The sequence below is a fragment of the Cololabis saira genome, chromosome 8, assembly GCF_033807715.1.
Source record: "Cololabis saira isolate AMF1-May2022 chromosome 8, fColSai1.1, whole genome shotgun sequence".
Classification (NCBI taxonomy): domain Eukaryota; kingdom Metazoa; phylum Chordata; class Actinopteri; order Beloniformes; family Belonidae; genus Cololabis; species Cololabis saira.
Window position 1 is genome coordinate 29572865 of NC_084594.1, and position 20375 is coordinate 29593239.

The 20375-nt window shown below is 39.9% G+C and overlaps 1 protein-coding gene across 2 annotated transcripts in view; it reads left to right on the forward strand.

Moving 5' to 3' along the window:
* The window catches only part of mdfi (MyoD family inhibitor), a 29026-nt gene extending 8854 nt beyond the window's left edge, over positions 1-20172 (forward strand). Inside the window, exons 3-5 of one of the 2 annotated variants that reach the window (XM_061727653.1) lie at positions 7220-7363; positions 16495-16866; positions 17241-20172. In XM_061727653.1, coding sequence (XP_061583637.1) covers positions 7220-7363; positions 16495-16866; positions 17241-17494 — 770 coding nt within the window. In that variant the 3' untranslated portion in view covers positions 17495-20172. The remainder of the gene's footprint in view (positions 1-7219; positions 7364-16494; positions 16867-17240) is intronic. The other variant, XM_061727654.1, reaches the window with a different exon arrangement.
* The last annotated feature ends 203 nt before the right edge of the window (positions 20173-20375 follow it).

Here is a 20375-nt window from a genome sequence, read left to right on the forward strand (position 1 = left end):
TTCCGTCATGAGGGATGAGGGATGGTGTTCCCGAGGCCAGGAGACAACCAATCCCAGCCAACCCTTAAGAACTTCAATCTCAACACAGTGTGACATCCAACCATAATTTTAGGCATCAAAAGGAATGATTAGACTATTGAGGAGAGGACATGAGCCTCACTATATACAGTAGATGCCATTGATGTATATTTCAGGGTACATTTATTTATTTATTTATTTTTTCCACTGTATTTTTCTTTTTTTCTGATGGTTAGGCAGCCCTTTCGAAGCATGACGGGGGAAAAAATTGCGGTTTGATACCACCATATTTTATAGCGCGTTCGTATCGTATAGCACTCCATTTGCAAAGCCGTCGTACTATTTTCTCATGACCCAGAAGAATCTCAGACACAAAGTAACACAATCAAATTACCCTTAATCCTACTCCACTGCTGACAGTTTTTGTCTTTAATGAGCTTAGACTTTTTCATTCTCCCACGGAAACTGTAAGCTCTTATTTTGGACGTATTCCAATACAGCACTTACTATAGTGCTGTGTGTGTGTGTGTGTGTGTGTGTGTGTGTGTGTGTGTGTGTGTGTGTGTGTGTGTGTGTGTGTGTGTGTGTGTGTGTGTGTGTGTGTGTGTGTGTGTGTGTGTGTGTGTGTGTGTGTGTGTGTGTGTGTGTGTGTGTGTGTGTGTGTGTGGTGGGGGGGGGGGTTCAAAAGTTCCCTCTTCTTTTTTTGTAATCTTTTACAAGTCCATAGATGTTCATGGAAAGTGATAAAAATGGCATCACTGCTGTAGTTGGGTGCTAATCTTTTTTTTTTTTATTCTTGTCTTCATTGGATTTTCAGCGCTTGTGTGTGGTATCTACCAGTTTCAGTTGTAAAACTTGCTTAAAGGATACTATGACTTTTTCTTCTTTACCTTGGTTTTGGTTGGCATCATTCTTATTAGTTGGTTATCACTTTATCTCTTAAGAAGTGTACAAGTCAGCTACATATCATGCACTATATTATTTTAACCAAATGTGTTGTGCTTGTGCCTATCTGTTTTCTTCCGTTACTGCCTTCATTCTGTGTACAGACTGAAAGTCCTGAAGGGTTAAAGCTGTCGAACGCGGCTCGAGGTAGTGCTTAGTGAAAAAGAAATCTCTTCTGAGCTCTCTCAATGGTTCTCTGTGATCCAGCAGCCCCATCCAAAATCATACCCACAGGAACGGCAGGCTGTGCTCTCCTGCAGGTGATACAGGATATGTCACGTCATTTGGCTTCTCATAAAAATAGTGAGTGTTTGTGCGTATGTGCTGTGTTTATGGTGGTCTTTGTCCTATGTGATCCATATGTTCTTGCTTTAATGGCTAACTGGTTACAAGGAGGAACACATTCCTCTGATGCTCCTGGAGGGCCACTAACATGTGTAATCCATAAAACTACAAGTACACATGAACACATAGACGTACGGAGTCAAGCATTCATAAACACATACACATGCTTACCCCCAACATGTAAACACACAACAAGTTCTCTTTAGCAGCTCTTGATTACTCTGGTCTGATTTTGATTAGCGGCTCATCTTTCTCAAATTTCAGAAATGGCTCTGAGTTCCAGCAGTTTGGTGGTTTGATGCTGATGCCAACACACAATTGGTTGAAGACTTGCTTGGATGGCATTATGGCTATGGTGGGAATGTGTTTAAGTCCAACAATTGTGGTTTTGAAGATTTAGAGAGAGAGAAAGCTAGTTAAATCACAAGATCCATGCACTATTAACCCATGGTGCCCCACATGGCAACAGAAGTCTATATGCACAAGAAACTACTCCTCTGAAACACAGGGGTGTTCATGACGTAACATAAATAAACTTATACTTAGTAATTATATGCAGCTGTGCCAGATATGGATGCTTATTGGATATATTAATCACCTATTTTTTTGTTTGTTTTTAAGATTATTTTAAAGCCCTTTTGCTTTTAATTGATTGCACCAGTTGAAACAAAGAGACATATGAGAAAAATAAAGCAGGGAGAGGACTTGCAGAGTGGATCTGTTTAACCATTACATTGTTGCAACACAAACATGGCGACTTTTACACAATACAGTCATTGGTTTTTAATTGTACGTACTGGCAGGGAGAACCTGGGGGGTTAATCTAGCAGGGAAGTTAATGACTAAAATTGCATCAACTCAAAGCTTTGTTTTATACAACACCATATATGAATTAGTTCAGTTAACTCTATATTAGTTAACCAAGGCACCAGAACAACAAGTCCCGATGGAAATTTATGAAGACAAAAAAGCCATGATAATGAAAAAAGCACTGAGCTCCTGCCAAGAGTTGGCTGTTCAAAGAATTACTGACAGCATAAATGCATGTGTGATCATCATGTGAGGGACACCAATTATATAAACATTTTTCATTATTTATTTCATTTTTGGATTTCATTTTTAATATGACCTTTTCATGTATCTTATAGCATACTGTATGTCATGTTGTCTCATTTAGATTTAACCCAGTAGGTTTTAAAAAGGATGTAGCAATAAGTGAAAAAGAAATATACAATTCACTCAAAATGGCAAGAATTTCCTTTTAATCATATTCCATTCAGAGTTCGGCTTTTAAGATTAAAAAAAAAATCTGATAATCAGTTAATCATCGGCCTGTTTTGTTTTTTATTTATTTTTTTGTTATTGTTTTCTTTTTTAACTGGTTCACTCAGTTTACACGGAGCAAAAACGGAGGCGTTTTCATGCGTTTTGGCCGTTCGTTTACACGAAAACGCAGCTCAAAGCCCCCAAAAACGATAATTTCTGAAAACTCCGGCCAAAGTGGAGATTTTCAAAAACTCTGTTTTCACGTTTGCGTCTAAACAGAGGAAAACGGAGGAAAACAGAGGAAAATGGAGATTTAAGCTTCAGAACGTCACATTATGCACCAGAAACGTCACCAGCGCCATGAGTGCGACCTGTTTACAATTAGTTTGGCCACCGTCAATATTTTCTTGTATTTTACCTGTTTTATATTCTATATAAAAGACTCTCGTTCCGTCTTGGAAGTAAAGCCTGAATTATGGTCCCGCGTTAAATCGACGCAGAGCCTACGGCGTAGTCGATTTAACGCGGGACCATAATTCAGCCTTAACTGGAAGTTACACGTGTCATTTGTTGATGTTTTTTCCAGGATTCTGATTGGCTGGCATGACGTTAACAGCGTTTTCATGCGGGTCTGTGTAAACGAGGATATTTTTGAAAACGTACAGGGGAAAATATCCGTTTTTGTAAATACCCGGCTACGTGTAAACGTGGCCTCTAGCGCATTAGGAAGAAGGCAGAGGGCTGTAATGGCACACTGATTAGCCTCAGTTGCCTTGCCAACATATTCTGCATACTCATCTGCATCTGCATGTTGCCATAAAGTTTAACATATAATGTGGTTTGTAGAGCCAAAAACAAAGCTCCCCAGCTCTTAAGACTGGGATAGTATAACCTGAATTGAATAACAACACATGACATTTAAGCTGTGTTATTGTTTACTGATCAAAAACAAGGCCAAAAATGTAAAGATGTACTGTAGTGTGTGTAAAACAAATGATGATTTTATGGCTTTAAGTTGAACTGTTTTAATCAGGTTGACAGCTACAATTTGACTGGGTCATTGCAAAATCTTGATTAGCTTCTTTTTCACCTCTTCTGCTGCAGATTTGCTGGTCTTCTTACCATCATTGTCCTGTAATATGACCCTGTTTCAGCCAAGCCTTCGCTCTTAGACAGATGGCCTCATGTGGACTATTTTGGAAAATTGAAGATTTTATGTTGAACTCAATGACCTCTGGTTGTCTGGGTCCTGAAACTGCAAAATTAGCCCAAATAATGACTCCTCCACCACCATGTATGAGAGTCGGTATGAGACGTTTGTGCTGACATGCTGTGTTTGTTGGGGTTTTTTTTTTGCCTCGTGTAGCACTTTGCAACATGGCCAAACATCTGCACTCTGGGCTTGTCTTTTCAAAGGATATGCTTTTAAAAAATCGAGTGGTTTATTCAGTTGTTAAAAAAACTAAACTGTGATGTAATTATAGTTTTAGAGACTAAATGCTTTCACCTGGTAACTCTTTCAAACAAGCCATGCTTGCCCAGTTTTTTCTTAATTTTGCTGTCATGAACTTTAACATCGAACATACTGACTGAGACCTGCAGAGTCTGAGTTGTGGACTTTTTGCAATTTCCTTGAACAATGCACAGCCTGACCTTTGGCTGTACTTGGAGGGACATCTGTTACTGGGAAGATAAGGCACTGTCTTGAATATTTTTCACTTCCAAATATTTTCCCCCACTTTGGAATAATCAATGGCATTTTCTGTGGAAATTACCTTATAGCCTTTCCCAGATTGATGCACGGCAAGAATTGCTTCCCCAAGATGTCTTTGTCTGTAGCTTCATCATCTGAATACTCCAAACCAGGAGACCAACATCTTCACACTTGCTTATGGTAATTTAATCACTTGCATTTGATTGGCAGTATGAGGCTGTACTAGTGTACTTACTTTTTCTTACGCAGCCTCGGCATTTTGGCTTAGCATTTGTTTCATAAAAAATGGCCCAATGTTATGTCCTGTGTCAGGTCTTATGTCCTGATACGCATTATGTCCTGATGCATACAAACATGGATCAAAAGAAGGAACACTCTTTTCACATTTGCAACTGTTTCAATCATTTCTTTTAATTTTTTTTTGTCAGTTAATAAGTTAAAGGAGCCGTCTGTAAGAAATGGCCAAAACTGGTACTGCAGTCACTTTCAAAATATTGTTGAGCGGCGTGTACCCTCCCCCTCCTCCCCCCGACCAGAGGTTGCCAGGTAGGCTGCAGAATGCAGCAGGAACGTAGGCTGCAATGGCTGCGATAATTAGAGCCGAGCTGGCAACCCGGATGCCGAAACAATACTGACTTGGTGATTGGAAGATAGGTGGAGGGTGGAGCTTCAGAAACAATACTGACTTGGTGATTGGGAGATAGGTGGAGGGTGGAGCTTCAGGCCAAAACAAAAAATGAAAACATAAACATCAGTTGAGGGCTGCAACTCCTCTTTTTAAACTGGAATATCCTGGCTTGAGTGCTGTTGTCAGTGACATAAGTATTTGAAATGAACATGATTTTTAAATGTCTGTTGACATATCGGGGTCATTTTATGATTCGTTTTATTATTGCTCTTACATACAGCTCCTTTAATGTCTTTGTTTGTTGGTTTTTTGAGACCATATGATGATCACAACTAAAAACACAGAAATAAAAGAGCTCAGTAAAATGTAAGCCATGGCCATGGAGGCACGCTGAGTCGTGCAGTCATGGGGTGCACATAGACATCAAGCAGACTAATAATCCTGGATAATCCTGGATCCTGCACAACAGATACATTGTGAGCCTGAGAAATTACTTCCACATGCAGGAGACAATAGCTTTGTGATTAGAGTTGGCACTAGATTTGGCACATGTGATTTAGTGTTGCGTGAGTGTTGTTTGTATGTGTTTACTGATTTAACTTCTTAGTTTTGTGTACCACTCTCAGAGCAGGAAGTACTTCCTATCCTTTCAGGTCCTGTTTACGTCTTCTCCCGCCAGATGCACAAGCACACTCATGAAAGTGAAGTCTGTGAGGGTTGAGCAACTATTGCCACAGAATTTCTGAAGTTAGTACATAATTATTAGTGCCTATTTTTTTCTGTATTTGAAGTAGTTATTTGAATGACATTTTGATATTTAAGAGATAATGGATGGATGGATGGATGGATGGATGGATGGATGGATGGATGGATGGATGGATGGATGGATGGATGGATGGATGGATGGATGGATGGATGGATGGATGGATGGATGGATGGATGGATGGATGGATGGATGGATGGATGGATGGTGGAAGGGTGGGTGGATGATAGAGATAATTGACTATTATAATTAATTTCTTCATCAGAAAACAGATATTTTGAATTTTACCCAGTTTTGACATGAATTGTAAAACTTCTACTAATATAATAACTTCAACATAGCTTTGAGCAGAATATGCAAAATTTTATATTTTATAAAAGTACATTTTTGTATGATTACCTCCATAAATATATGGTCAAACGTGTAACTTATACATATGACTCCAAAGTATCAATATAGTAATAGCAAAGGCTAAAATCAAACCCTATATTGTATAATTTCTTCTATTAACATTCATTTATTTTTGGTCTGGACTTGGTCACTGAGTTACTCTGCTTTTCCTTGGCCACTTTCCCTTCATTTTACTCAACAGACCATACTCGGGGATTATTACAGCCTGAGATGGACTTTGTAGAGAAAATATTGTCCCTAAAAAGTGGGTTAATCTATAGAATTTGGTCAAATGTGCAAAGTAATATAAACTAGAGACGAAATGTGTGAGAGCCAGGGGACAGGAAAGAGGAGACAGAGAAGTATAGGAGAGCAGATAAAGTAAATAAACATAGCCGGGAAGTGCTGAGTCCACGCACAGGACGTGGTTTGGCTTGTGTGTGTATGTGTGTGTTTATCAAGCCCAGCTGGCTCCCATTTGCCCTGGAATGAGTCTGCACCTCTCAGAGGCCCGCGCCTGCCATGCTTTGAAGGCCTCTGTGTGTGTGTGTGTGTGTGTGTGTGTGTGTGTGTGTGTGTGTGTGTGTGTGTGTGTGTGTGTGTGTGTGTGTGTGTGTGTGTGTGTGTGTGTGTTGCATAACAGCAGCTTCACCAGAGGACTGTGTGGCATCTTTGAACACATGAAACAACTCCACATTACTGCGTGTATATTACATGTACGTCCTCTCACGAGTTCATTTTAAACAGACATCTACAGAAACAGACACCCAGGCACACACACATACAGATTTCAGGTTTCACAAGCGTTCACATAGACCCCTGAACAGTCACAAGGGGTTGGATTTAACTGCTTCCAGATGAAAGTTTAGGACAGAGCACACACCAACACACAGACAAAATCTTGCTTTGTTTAAGTCAGCAGAACTACTCTCTTCAAATTAATTAAGTGTTAGTGGATGGGAAATGACAGGGGAGTTTACTACAAGTGTGGAAATAGCTTAGCTGCCTATTTCTGATAATAGGAAAGAAAACAGGGAATCTAAATGAGCACACTCATCTACTCAGCTCATAACACAGATATAAAACATTATGGTCTGTTTTAATGGTTTTTGACAGCCTGTGTGTACCTGTTTGCGTGTATGCTTTGCAGATGTGGCCTACACCTACACTGAACCCCTCATATTGAGGGTAAATGGCACTCCAGGAAAGTTGCTAGGTGATGACGGAGACAGTTGCAATCACAACACCAGCCTCTCACAGTCGGCGCTTACGACACCCAGCAAGAGTGTTATATGTGAGTAAATTCAGCCTCATACACAAACACACACACATTCACACACTGAGACACCCTCGGAGAGAGAGATCGATGAAAGGTTTGGGTTTTTTTTCCATCGCCATCCTCTGGACAGATGAGTCACATTGTCCTGACCTTTAGCACATACATTTGTACACCCTGAAGAAGAGAAAATAGATCAGGTAATCATACTCACAAACAGAAATTTCCATATTTATAGCGAAAAAAAAACTTGAGCTTAGGCTTCTTTACAGGTTCTGTGGGTCATTTGCTCTACATACTCACATGTTAATACAAGTGGACATTTTTCATAAAACGGAGCCAAAAAAACTACTGGCTTACTGGCTTTGTCATGTACGGTGTGACTTGTTTGTTGCATCACTGGCCATCATCAACAACCAGATTCTGTTTATAGTAAAGATGTTATGCTGCCATAAATGTGCACATGTTTGTGAATCACACACTTAATCGCAGAATCAGAGTTTTTTGATCCATTCCAGCTAAACCCACATAAGGGTTCTGTTTATCAGAGTCCATCTGTGATGCTCTGGGTTTAGATAGACATGAATGTCGGGGTTGGTGTTCACAGTCACACGCAAAGTCAATGGAGCGTTGGGATGAAATGTAAACTGAACGAGGGGCTTTCATCACTATTTATTCATGGCTTCGTATTCGCTTTTCACACGACACAGAGTGAAGCCATAGACTCTGAAAGTGAAAATGATTAAACTGGAAAAAAACAACATTGATTTCTGTATTTAACTTTTATTTCAGTGCACTTTTTGATCATATTCAATCTTTTTAACACCATTTATTCTGTTAATTGACATGTAGACTTTTCAGTCCGGCAAAAAATTCCCAAAAGATGTTTTTTCCACATTTTTCCACATTCTTCATTGAGGATCAATGTTGGGTTTTTTTTTTGTTTTTTTTTTTTTTCAAAATTCCCCACACCAGCCCAATGCTAGGACCCTTCTCTTCCTCAGGCACACCTTTGTAATACATGTAGAATTTAATTTTGCATCGTCTCATTGGCAAACGCATAGAGATCCAGTGTACTTTAACGCATTAAAGCTGCCATCAGAGAAGTGTTAATGAACTTTCCTGAGGACGCTCGTGCAACCCTGTGCCATCACAGAGCCCGACTTTTGGACTTGCTGCCGATAACCGCTTGGATAGTCGACAAATGCATCCTCTGGCAAGTTGATATAGAATTCATTTTTGCACAGCAAAGTTTATAGTGATATTAAACAAGCCTGCCTCTCTTTTGTTGTAATTATAAAGCTTTTCGCAAGTAATCCCATGCCCATGTGGTTTGATCAGTCATCGATTAATCACTTAGGCTTAGCTAACCACCTTTGCCCTTAATGGACTAAAATGATCATCTTCTTCTTTATCCTGGAAAAATGTCTGAATCGCACCACAAAGTATTTAGGAGTCCTCTGCTATCTAAATGATTATTAAAGTTATGATATTTTAAATTATGTCCTATTTCCTTCACTTTTTGTGTGCAGGTTTTTTCCTCTGTGAAAACTGGTCACAATAGAACTGCAAGAGAAGAGTCCACTGTCTCTTATTGTTTATGCTGTATTTACAGTCCTGTGTCTCACATCAGTCACGAGTAGCATCAAAATGCCTACAATACACAGTTTCTTTGTGGTATCAACATCATTAGCCACCATATTCAAACCCCCTTCTAGTATTACAAATTTTAGTCTGAAAGATACTCTCTGTCACTTGCCTTGCTTTGATGCAGAAGCCAAGGGTTTCACTTCACTTTGAAATGAGAAAAAAATAAAATCTGCCTGGTTGTCAGTGTGGTTTTGTTTTGACATTTATGTCTGTAGAGAATCCAGGCAACAATACTGACACCCACAAAAATCTAGAAAAGCTGCCTTGGTGTTAAACCGCTCACTAAATCGCATTGTATAAATAAATAAATAAATAAATGTAAATGTACCACAGGGACACAACTATTTCCTTCCTGTCAATGGCACGAAAGCAAGAATTGAGTAAGAGATTTAATAATCGCTGAATGAAGCTTTGAGAAAAGGGCTGTTTAAACTAACATCTAAGTATTTGTTGGACAACTATGAGATTTTTTATTCCAGGAATCCAAGGCCATACATGGGTGACAAAGCTAGTTTGTGGTAACTGAATAACCTGCTTTTTCAGACAGGACGTAGATTAATGCGTAAGCAGGTGAAAAAAAGGTGTTTGAATTGAGTAGGTGTGTGAATGTCTGCTGTCTGACTATTCTGCCTCTACCTGTCCTATTTGCTGTGTGCGTGTGTGTGTGTGTGTGTGTCTATTTTTACGCTCTGGCTGGAAGACTGAGAAGTCGGGGGCTGGTTTTTTCTCTTCCTCTCTTCCTTTTTCTCTACTTTATTTTATATCCCAGTAAAACCCATGAAACCCACCAGCTCCATATGCAGTGCACGGAGGGTTATGCAACTACCGTGGGCTTGAACAAAATGTACCGCCATGAACACCAGTCTTCGTTCGGCTTTGGTTTTGCCTTTATTCGCCTCCTCCCTTCATCCATATCTTTATCCCTCTGCAACTTAACCGGTCTCACGTGATCACAAGTCGGACCACAAAGTTTCTAAACTTTTTAGCCGTCTCAAGTGAACACTGAGAACTTCTGCGTGCTTAATTACATGCCTGACTCTTTGGCTTTTTTGTTATTATATTTTGTTTTATCTGCGTGAGTGGATTTATATGTTTTGTAAAAAAAGCCTCACGATCCTCTATCAGCACTTTAAATGGGGTCTGTGTCATTTGCAGGCAATAAATCAATCATTTGTGTGCCCCATAATGACTGTGTAGACATTATAAAAGAGCCCTGACTCAGGGTTCTGGTGAGATCATGGCTCTGTGACATCTGTGAATGTGTGCATGGAGGTGTTTGTGAGTGAGTGAGTGAGGAAACAGAAGCACAAACACAAAATTCCAGTATGTTCTGTCTCGCGGTGATGACATCACAGCTGCAGTATGCATCTGGCTCTGAGCCTGTGACAAGCTGTCTGAGAACAATGCGCGGAGAGATCTACTAACATATGCGAGAGAGTGTTACGACACACTCACACACACACACGTACGCAGACGCACGCATGGAAACACACACGGCAAAGTGATGTCATTAAAACAGTTTTGCCTTTGACGTCACAGTCACAGCAGGATGCACATGTTCACAGATGTTTTACTGCTTACGCTCTCAAATGAAAACAGTCACACACATGTGGTTAATTATGAACTGATCAAAGTAGCTTTTACTTTACAAAAAAAACTTTGTATCTTTATAAGAATTCCCAATTGTTGCTGAATGACGGGAAACGGAAGAGTCCACATTTGTGACGCAGTATGTGCAAATCAGGGAAAGTGTGTGTCAGGGAACTGTTTGTTATTAACTTGTCATCAAGGAAGGAGACTTTGGTGTTGTTGGGTCTATGTAGCAGGCTAACATACTTTTTTTCTCTAGTTAGTTCTTCCATTACAATTCTCTGAATTTGCACTCGATCATATCGAGACAAGTTATACATTTACAGAGAAGCAACATATCACCAAACTGCATTTAAAGCTTCAAGCTTAGTTACACCAGGCTGCATTGGTGGAGCCAACCGCTCCACCAATATATAGCCTGATCTGTGATTAGACTTCATGCACAGGATTTCAGTTTTGTATGTATTTGCACAATATTTCTATTCATTTGCCAGATGAAAACAAAACAAATGTAATTTATATTTATATATTTTTTTTTAAGTCAATGTATTTTTTTAAGGCTTGATGTGAATAAGAAGAGGTTCTCCACATTTTAATCGCACAAACAATAAATACAGTAGAAATACAGTAGATACGTTGCTTATGGTGTCATGGTTGGCAACAAACACAGAGAACAATAACAATATTTGCCAAATTATGAAACAAGACGGATGGCTGATGTACATTTGAAGGAAGAACTGGAAGTTTGGAATCAATCAAAAATTGTTAAATTAGCAAAACACAGGTTTTATATATATATATATATATATATATATATATATATATATATATATATTACTTGGAGCCAGCTTATCAGGTGACAATACATATTTCCAAAACATGCAGGAGGTTATTGTTTTCCCTCTAAAATAATAGTTATTTTATTAAATCCCAGCGCTTGAACTGAATTTGGAATCAGCTGCAAAGTCTTTTGATTGTTAAGGAGCTGGTCTAACTCGATAAATTTAAGCAAATGTTTGTACAAATTAGAGGCAAAAATGTCCGCATGTAAATGTTATGATGGAGCACGTTGCCCTGGTTTAACCTGTAATGACTGATGATAAATTATTACAGTTCCTTTTAATAACATTATGACATGCATACAGTTTTTGTGCTGTGTTATTTCGGTTGATCTAAGCTTCCTATCTTGGGATTTACCCCTGTTACATTAGATACCATTTTTAATTAGGGTTAATGGAAAAGAGCTGTTTTGCCTGTTGGAACAGACGATAACAAAAATCCTCTGGCTGTCATTGTTATTATTATTGTTACGTCCCCTTTCATATTTACGTACGGTCAATAGAAGAGTGTGTTCTGCTTTCACAGATACCAAACACAAACAGACTCCCTCGACAATGAAATGAACTTACATTATCATCATCATACTGTATGTGGTTGCTCCCGGTTAAACACGCTGGCCAGTTGCTCTGACTAGTGTCTAGTACTGTTTGCGACCAAATCAAGGTCACATATTGTTTGTTAAATTTAACATATTTCTCAGCTATTCAAAGCTTTAAAACATAATGACAGTCAAAGTTTATGTAAAGTAAAATTGAACCATGATTGCGTCACAAAGGGTTATTTGCACTTAAATTTCACAGTTCCATGAGTCTGTGCACTAACCTGCACCTTTCTTCTTTTCCCCCCTTTTTAAAGGAAATATCTTTATTTCTTTAAAATTGATAACTTTGGCCAGTCACATGAGCATCTTACTCATACGTCATTTCTTTTAAGATCTTTTGTGGCTGTAGTGGCCTTTATTTTGAAAGTGGCTAGACAGGAAACGGGTAGAGCGAGAGGGGGGAAGATACCATGGATCTATTATATTACTGGATGGAAGACCGCAAAATGGCCGCCGTTCATTTCAATGTAAGTTGCTCGCCTGGCGCATAAGCCGAAAAAAGTTCCGGACTTCCGGGTTTACTTCTGCGTTGTGGGGCCCATAGAGCATGCGCAGTTGAGTCACCTCCCATGATGCTCTAGGGCCTCCCATCATGCCCCGGGGCAATGAGGCGAGTATTATTATAATATGTATTAATATAATATATTAATTAATGTATATTATTACATGTATATTATTACATATATTATTAAAGTATTAATATTATATAATTATATAATATATATTAATATAATACATCCATGGAGTGCACGGACACGGCTGTGACGTCAGCCGTGACGTCACGCCCAGAAAGAGACTTTTCTTTGACTTTTCTGGCCGTTATAAAACATTTTTGACAGATCTAAAGTCCATGACTTAAAAATATAGAATACAAAGATTAGTAATTGCCGGTGATTACAGCTGGAGGTGTCCTGTGAACAGTTTTAGAGGCTTCTCTTTTACTATTGCGCTCTATGGTAAAAAAGCTTTTTGGGCCCCATGGGATTTTTTGTTGCAGTACCGCGGCTGGCCACTGGGAAAAATCGGTGTGCCTGCTGAGTGCGAGACTGGGGGGCTGGAAGATACGCAGTAAAGAGTGACAGGACGGGATGTGAACCTGCGCCGCCTGCACGAAGCCTCTGCACATGGTGCTCCCGTTCAACCCACTGACCTGTCTGGGGCCCCCTCATACTTCATGTGCATTGTCCTTATGAGCTGCATATGACTGAACTCTGTCCTCATGTGATGTTTTCGCTGTACTTTAGAGAGTTGGTTCAACAAAACAAGCCTCATTAACACTGTAATGTTGGACAAAGCACTGAATGAAAGCCAGAAGTGTTGGACGGACCTTTTGAAAACTATTTTACAGCGCGCCTGCTCATTGTTTAACATTTGTTCACGGTATAAGTGCCTGTCAGGTGAAACAGTGCAATTCTACCACAAAAGCCTTGCTGCTCTGGGATCTGGGGGGAACTATAAGACATTTCATATTATTCTGAGAGGATTTTGAAGTGTTACAATGATGTTCGGAGACTGAACTGTTTTAATGGCGGCCAAGTGCAGTTAACCTCTTCATCATAACTATCAATTACATGCAGGTGGTTTTTGAGAAGCTATTCATAGTACAAGCAGTCCTTATTTCAAGTTTTTTAATAAAAATCCACTATTTACATCACAAAGAATTCCTTGGTACGAATAGATAGACTTGATCTGTTTTGCTTGATGTAGTTTCATGAGTAAAGGCATCCCCCCACCTTTCTGCTTTTGTTATTTATTGATTAAGTGGAATTTAGGATGACATTTTGATGTTGTTTTTCTTAAATTTAATGATTTTACTTTCATATCTGGAGTTCAACGCTCATGCCAACATAGACAAACTGCGGAGGAGACAGTTGGGTAAGGCAGCTGGAGCGGAGACAGGAGGATAGAGTCATGACTCATTACAGCAAGGGATAAGTAGAGAAAGAGCTATTCTCCGTTCTGGGAGGGAGGTGTTTAAGTACAGGGTAGCTGGGAATCAGGAAAGAAGTCAGAGATGGAGGGTGTGTACTGCTGCACTGAAATGACGGTGACGGACTCACTTGCTTAATGGCTCAACATGTCTGCAAACATTTACATAAATGCCTGACACTAGAAGATTCAGGACCCCGAGTGGCTCATAACTACTGTATCACACACATTCTCACAGACATACACGCCCACATACACACGCTGCGGTCTCCCTGTCTCATCAATTTAATGTCACAATCATTCGGTTTTTTATTTGCAGTTATTTTTAACCAGCTCTTTCTGCTGAATCATTCTGCTTGTGAGTCACACCCATGCATCTTCCCTCTCCAAACCTTTGCCAACACCAAGAGTCGTCTTCATGTTTTTTTTTCCTTTTTCTCCCTTGCTTTCTTAATCACAGACAAAAGGACCTTGTTTTTTTGTGTTTTTTTTTTCTTCTTCTGTGTGCTTGTGCAGTGTGTGTCCACATGGGATCTCGCATACATTTGTTTGTGTGCTCGAGTGGGCCTAACCTCAAACTGTGTTCAGAGACAATCCTGACTCTTCGTCTCCCTCCCTCTCGCCGTCTGTCTGCCTGCCAGATCCGCCTATGTACTGTGTTCTCTCACTCACACACACACGCACACACACACACACACACACACACACACACACACACGATTCTCAGCAGCTCTAAGTACCCCTTATGATAAGTCAGAGCTAAAAAGGAAGAGTGAAAAATTATGCATGACATCCCCCCTTTTCCTAATCCCCTTCGTCTCTTACTGTACCATGACTTGGCCGGTTGAGAATTTCAAAAAAAAGTATTATTTTTTTATGAAAAAGACAAAGAGAAAGAAAACTGCAAAGAGGGAAATAAGGGAGAAAGGGAAGACATACCACAGGAGAGCAGCAGGTATTGGCTATTATATAAACTTCAAAAGCAGAAAAGTATGGTTTATTCTTCTAACTCTGTCCATGCATGCACATCTATGCGCTCATGCACACACATGCACACGCTGCCTGCAGGCCTACCGCCTGCCAAACATCTGGAGCAGAGTTAAAAAACGCTGAATGAAAGAATCTTAAATAACACTGGATTGTTGTGTGACCACGACCACCAGGCAGACAGACCGGGCCTACGTGGGTTATCTGTCTCTGATGCTTTTTATTGCTAGTCATGGTCAGAGGTTGAGACACTGTTTGCCTCTCAGAGTAACGATGTGCGTGCATCTGTTTCTCTTACAATTTGTGGGCTTTTTGCACACAACAATTGCCCGATAAAAAATTGAGGGCCTCAAAAGGATGATATAATTTACTACCATAATATATAAGAAGCAGGCGTGTGTTTTACTTGGCAGAAGAGGTGAGCTTTTCTGCCCTCTTGGCTTAAGTTGAGATGTTAGCACTCGGTGCACTTGGAGGTAAAATATACAGTACAATGAGCCACGATCAGCACGTCCGAGGGGCTTTGTTTGTAGATACAGTATGTCTTGAGTCAAAACTATGTTATCAGAAAATATCAGGTAATGAAGAGAAAAGTTTTCCTGGAGACAAAAGCGGTTCTCCTGTGGTTTCTCTGTAGTTGAGAGCCGAGAGGTCACGTCTGTAAATGCATACAGCAGCTCCTCCTATGTGCTACTGCCTTCAGGGTGGGCGTTATAATTGACTCAGTTTCCCAGGGTCCTCCATTGCACGACAGTCAGACGGAGAACGGTTGTGAGCCACACACACTGCCTTTGCATCTGAAGGTGGGATTTTGTTCAAATGAGTCTATTGCAGGGGTCGGCAACCCGCGGCTCTTTAGCGCCGCCCTAGTGGCTCCTGGAGCTTTTTCAAAAATGTTTCCCCTTTTTCTTCTTTTTTTTCTTCCTTTTTTTTATTTCTTTCTCTTTCTTCTCTCTTTTTTCTCTTTTTTTTCCTTTTTTTCTTTCTTATCTTGTTTTTTTGCTTTTTTCTTCTTTTTTTCCCTTTTTTCTTCCTTTTTTCTCTTTCTTTGTCTTTAATTTCTCTTTTTTTCCTCCTTTTTCTCTTTTTTCCTTTTTTTCTTTCTTTTCTTGTTTTTTTTCTTTTTTCTTTCCTTTTTTTCCTCTTTTTTTCTTCCTTTTTCCTTTCATTTTTAATCTCGACATTTCGGCTTTTTTCTCGACATTTCGACTTTTTTCTCAACATTTCGACTTTTTTCTCAACATTTCGACTTTTTTCTCAACATTTGAACTTTTTTCTCGAGATTGTACTTCAACATTAATCTCAACATTTTGACTTTTTTCTCTAAATATTGACTTTTTTCTCCACATTTTGACTTTTTTTTTCGACATTTCTCCTTTCACCATTTGTCGTCATTCTAAGGTTTATATAAGACCTTTAATTTTTTGCGGCTCCAGGCATATTCGTTTTTTGTGTTTTTGGTCCAATATGACTCTTTCAACATTTTGGGTTGCCGACCCCTGGTCTATTGTCATCGGTCTGTTGTATATTCATGTACTTTTGTTGTCCCCAGCTCAACCGGCGGCCAGGTCCACGCCCATTCACCACATTCAGCCATGTCGGTCGCAGCCCAGCAGCCAGCTGCGCGGTGGAAACAAGAGCCACGAAAACAGTCACTCCCCTCACACGCACTGTCCGCATCAAACGCACGCACCTCATCCGCAGGCGCTCCAGTCCAACGCCATCAGGAACGGAGGCTCTCACCGGCATCCCAAACTGGGCTCTCTCCCAAAAGGCGGCTCGTCCACCTCCTCGTCGTCCTCTGCAGCACCCAAACACTCCAAGAAACTGCAGTCCAACCCTTCCATCACCTCCCAGAGCAGCAAGAGGAGCAAGAGTAGCTCCAAGAGCAACAGCTCCCAGATTCCCACAGACGCGCAGGACGGTGAGATACAGACACTGATACGGATACTGATGGAGAGATGTTTAGCAGGAGAGAAAGGGATAGAAAGCCAGGTTTATTTTCTTTTCTCACTGTGTAGTCAGCGCACAATATGACTTATTTACTTTACTTATTTTCTCCCGGCTGACCTGGTAACCTTAAAGATTATTCAAATAGAAAGATCAGTCATTGTATCTCTCTTTGCTTTAATCCCTGCAAATGAATACACCTACAGTCAGCGTTATAATCCCAGCAGAACTCTGGCTTTGTTTATAATATCTTGAAGTACAATTAGCAAAATAAGAATAGCTATGTAATAAATGAATTATGAGAGGTTGCTATTAAGAAACTCACTTTACCTGCCTCTTTTCATCCAGACTGCTGTGTTCACTGTATTCTGGCCTGCCTCTTTTGTGAGTTCCTAACTCTCTGCAACATTGTGCTGGACTGCGCCACCTGCGGCTCCTGTGCGGGAGACGACGCGTGTTTCTGTTGCTGCTGTGCGTCGGAGGAATGTGGTGACTGTGACTTGCCGTGCGACATGGACTGTGGCATCATTGATGCCTGCTGTGAATCTGCGGACTGCCTGGAGATCTGCATGGAGTGCTGCAGCCTGTGCTTCTCGTCCTGAGGCCCGTAGCCATCGCCACCGAGTGTGCGGCCTGGTGCACAAGTCTCCACTGTGCTGTGCAGAATGAGCAGCTGTGCGAGCGGCTATTATCACAATGGAGCCCTTAGTGCCGTCTGAATAACTGGAGTTCTCCAACCATGAAAAACGACCTTCTAAAGGCAAATGAGAAAGTGGCTCCATTTAACTGGATTTTAGTGTTTCTGTAGATAAGAGCAGCTGCATAATGGGAAAATGGACACTCAGATCTCAGTAGAAACATAGTCTGTCCTCCTCCTGTCCTTGGCAAGGTCAGAGATTTCCCTTTTTTTTTTTTTTTTGCTTACAGTGGCTTTTACAAAATACACAGCCCAAATGGGAGATACTGAATCTTCTTTGTCCTTGTTACATTGTACAAAATAGAGAAAACATAAATGGTGGCTTGTGGCAATATTACACACAGATTTATTTTGTCAGTATGCATCTATTCTTTATGGAGTTATTCAGAAAAGAAACATGAGACTTCCATGCATCAGTCTAGACATAGAACCTACTAAATGAATACTGTAAGTTGTGAACATCCAAGGATAAATGGTTGATAACCTCTTCTAGTCTTAACATGTGAAGGGAGAGCTTTCTTACAGAAACAAAAAAAACTCTCCTCATTAAATTCTTCACATTTTGTTTACGTTCATATGTCATAAAGGACTGTATTCAGTGAATTGTTGATCATCCGTTAAAGAACGGGAAGGCATAATCCCTTTTTTTCCCATTTCATAATTTCCTCTTTTTTCACCATGTGAATAAAGTGCCTCAGCGTAGCTTAAGTCCAGAATTTTCAAGTAGGTTCCTCCACCATACCAAATCTCTATTAATCCTTGATTTGTAGATTTTAGTTAAGATATTTGCATTTCTCCACTAATGTGAAAAATCACATTTCTGTGTTATCAGGTTTTACTGAACGTTTTCTAAAGCAGACATTGCTCAACACCTAATTTGATTCCTTGAGTGAAAATCTGATGACATTATGCTAAGCTTGATCCACGTGCTTGTAGAGTGAATGGTACAGTTTTGATAGCGGGCCTGCCGTCTCATATGCTGTGGCGCATGCCTTCTCCAACCCAATACCTCTTGAGATGCCACGTAGATCAGTTCACTTGATACAAATCTCATTCCTCTGATAAAGTTCCATCAAAGAAGGGTTTTATTATTGGAAAGTCTAAAGAATTGACTCTTTCTTGACCTTAGTTTCTAGACCTTTAATTACCTATATGCAATAGTATTCTTGTTCTGTGACAACGCGGCCGTGTTTGATGAAAAAAAAACTATCTTAAGGATTTAAATCTTTGACTGAGATTAAAAATATACTATGGCCGTTCTCAGCTTGAGAGCTGCAATGCAAAAAAAAAGAAGAATACAAGATACATTTTGTAGCTTGTTTTTTCAAATACGAGTCAAACTGGATGTCTTTCAAATTTTGGCGCACCTTCAGACTCAATTATGTCAAAGCCTGGAGAGCCCTGGAAGCAATGCAAATTTTTTTATGTTTTATGAAGGGAAAACTGATTATACAGTGTAGTGATGTGTACAGAATGGATTACAATGTTAATTATTTGTATTTACAAAAACTTCCATGTGCAAACTATGATTACAGTGCTTCTTAGGGTCTGTTCTCTGTCACCCGACCAGGAGTACATTCAGATAAATGTCTCTGATGTGTGCAAGTTTCTCTCATATGCATGTGAAACCAAAATAAAAACCTCGACAACACTAATTAACAGATGAAAAGTGATTAGAACTATCTTGTACCACTGGATCATAGTTCAGACACTTGCACGGTTTTAGAGCCAACTGCAGTACGACGTCAGACCGGTAATGTCAGAGAGGATTTGCAATGACTCCAACTAAAGCGTTTACCTGTATGTCTACATTGAATATGTATGGGTTCTTCCAGTATTCTACGAGTTAACACACGTCTGATCTGATCTGTCTGTCTGACCCGTAGGCCCAACCTCATCTTTGTGAGACTGTGGGATCCACAGATTCAAAATCTCGTAGTGTAAGAATCTGTTAAACAACACAAAATGAATCATAAATCAGTTGAAGCAACATTTTCACAATATCTGAGTATACAACCCCTAAAAAAAGATCAAATTTTACGTAATTGTGGTTAAACTAAATGAGGTAACTAGAAAACTAAGCGCTTCACCATGAATGAAGAACGTGTGCAGCCTGGAAACAGAAACCCCTGTTTACCTGGTCTGGTGACAGAGAACGTTGTCTGGAGGTAAAAGGTTCCTACATGAACTCAGATCAGTTCCTAGTGCCATGGTCAGATGTATCCCTTATTTTTGGTCAGGTTTCTTACAGTGATACTGTAAGAAACAAGTTTCATTTGTACGATTTCCATATTCAGTATTATAAGTAGTTTTTGTTACATTTACATTGACAATAGAAAGATCTGTCTCTTGACATTTATGGATTTATTTTCTTATTGTGAGTCAGAATTTGGATACTGATTCTTTAAAGGGCTGGCTGCTTCTGCGTAGTCTGAAAGTTAGCACAGATCAACTGAGTTCCTGCTAGACTGTAGTCCACTATGATGTAACTTGGTTTACATCAACTCGATTTAATGTCAGTTTCAGTTGTTCTGGACGTTCAATTAACATCCCTTCATTTCATACTGAATAAACAATGTGAACCCCACCCCCCACTACCTATGTCATTCTTTCTTTATTGCATATACTGTAACATACATTATGTTTTCTTTGTCTCCCTCTCTCTCTCTCTCTCTCTCTCTCTCACACACACACACACACACACACACACACACACACACACACACACACACACACACACACAGATATGAGCAATTCTCGCAGCAACTTGTCACTATTACTTCTTA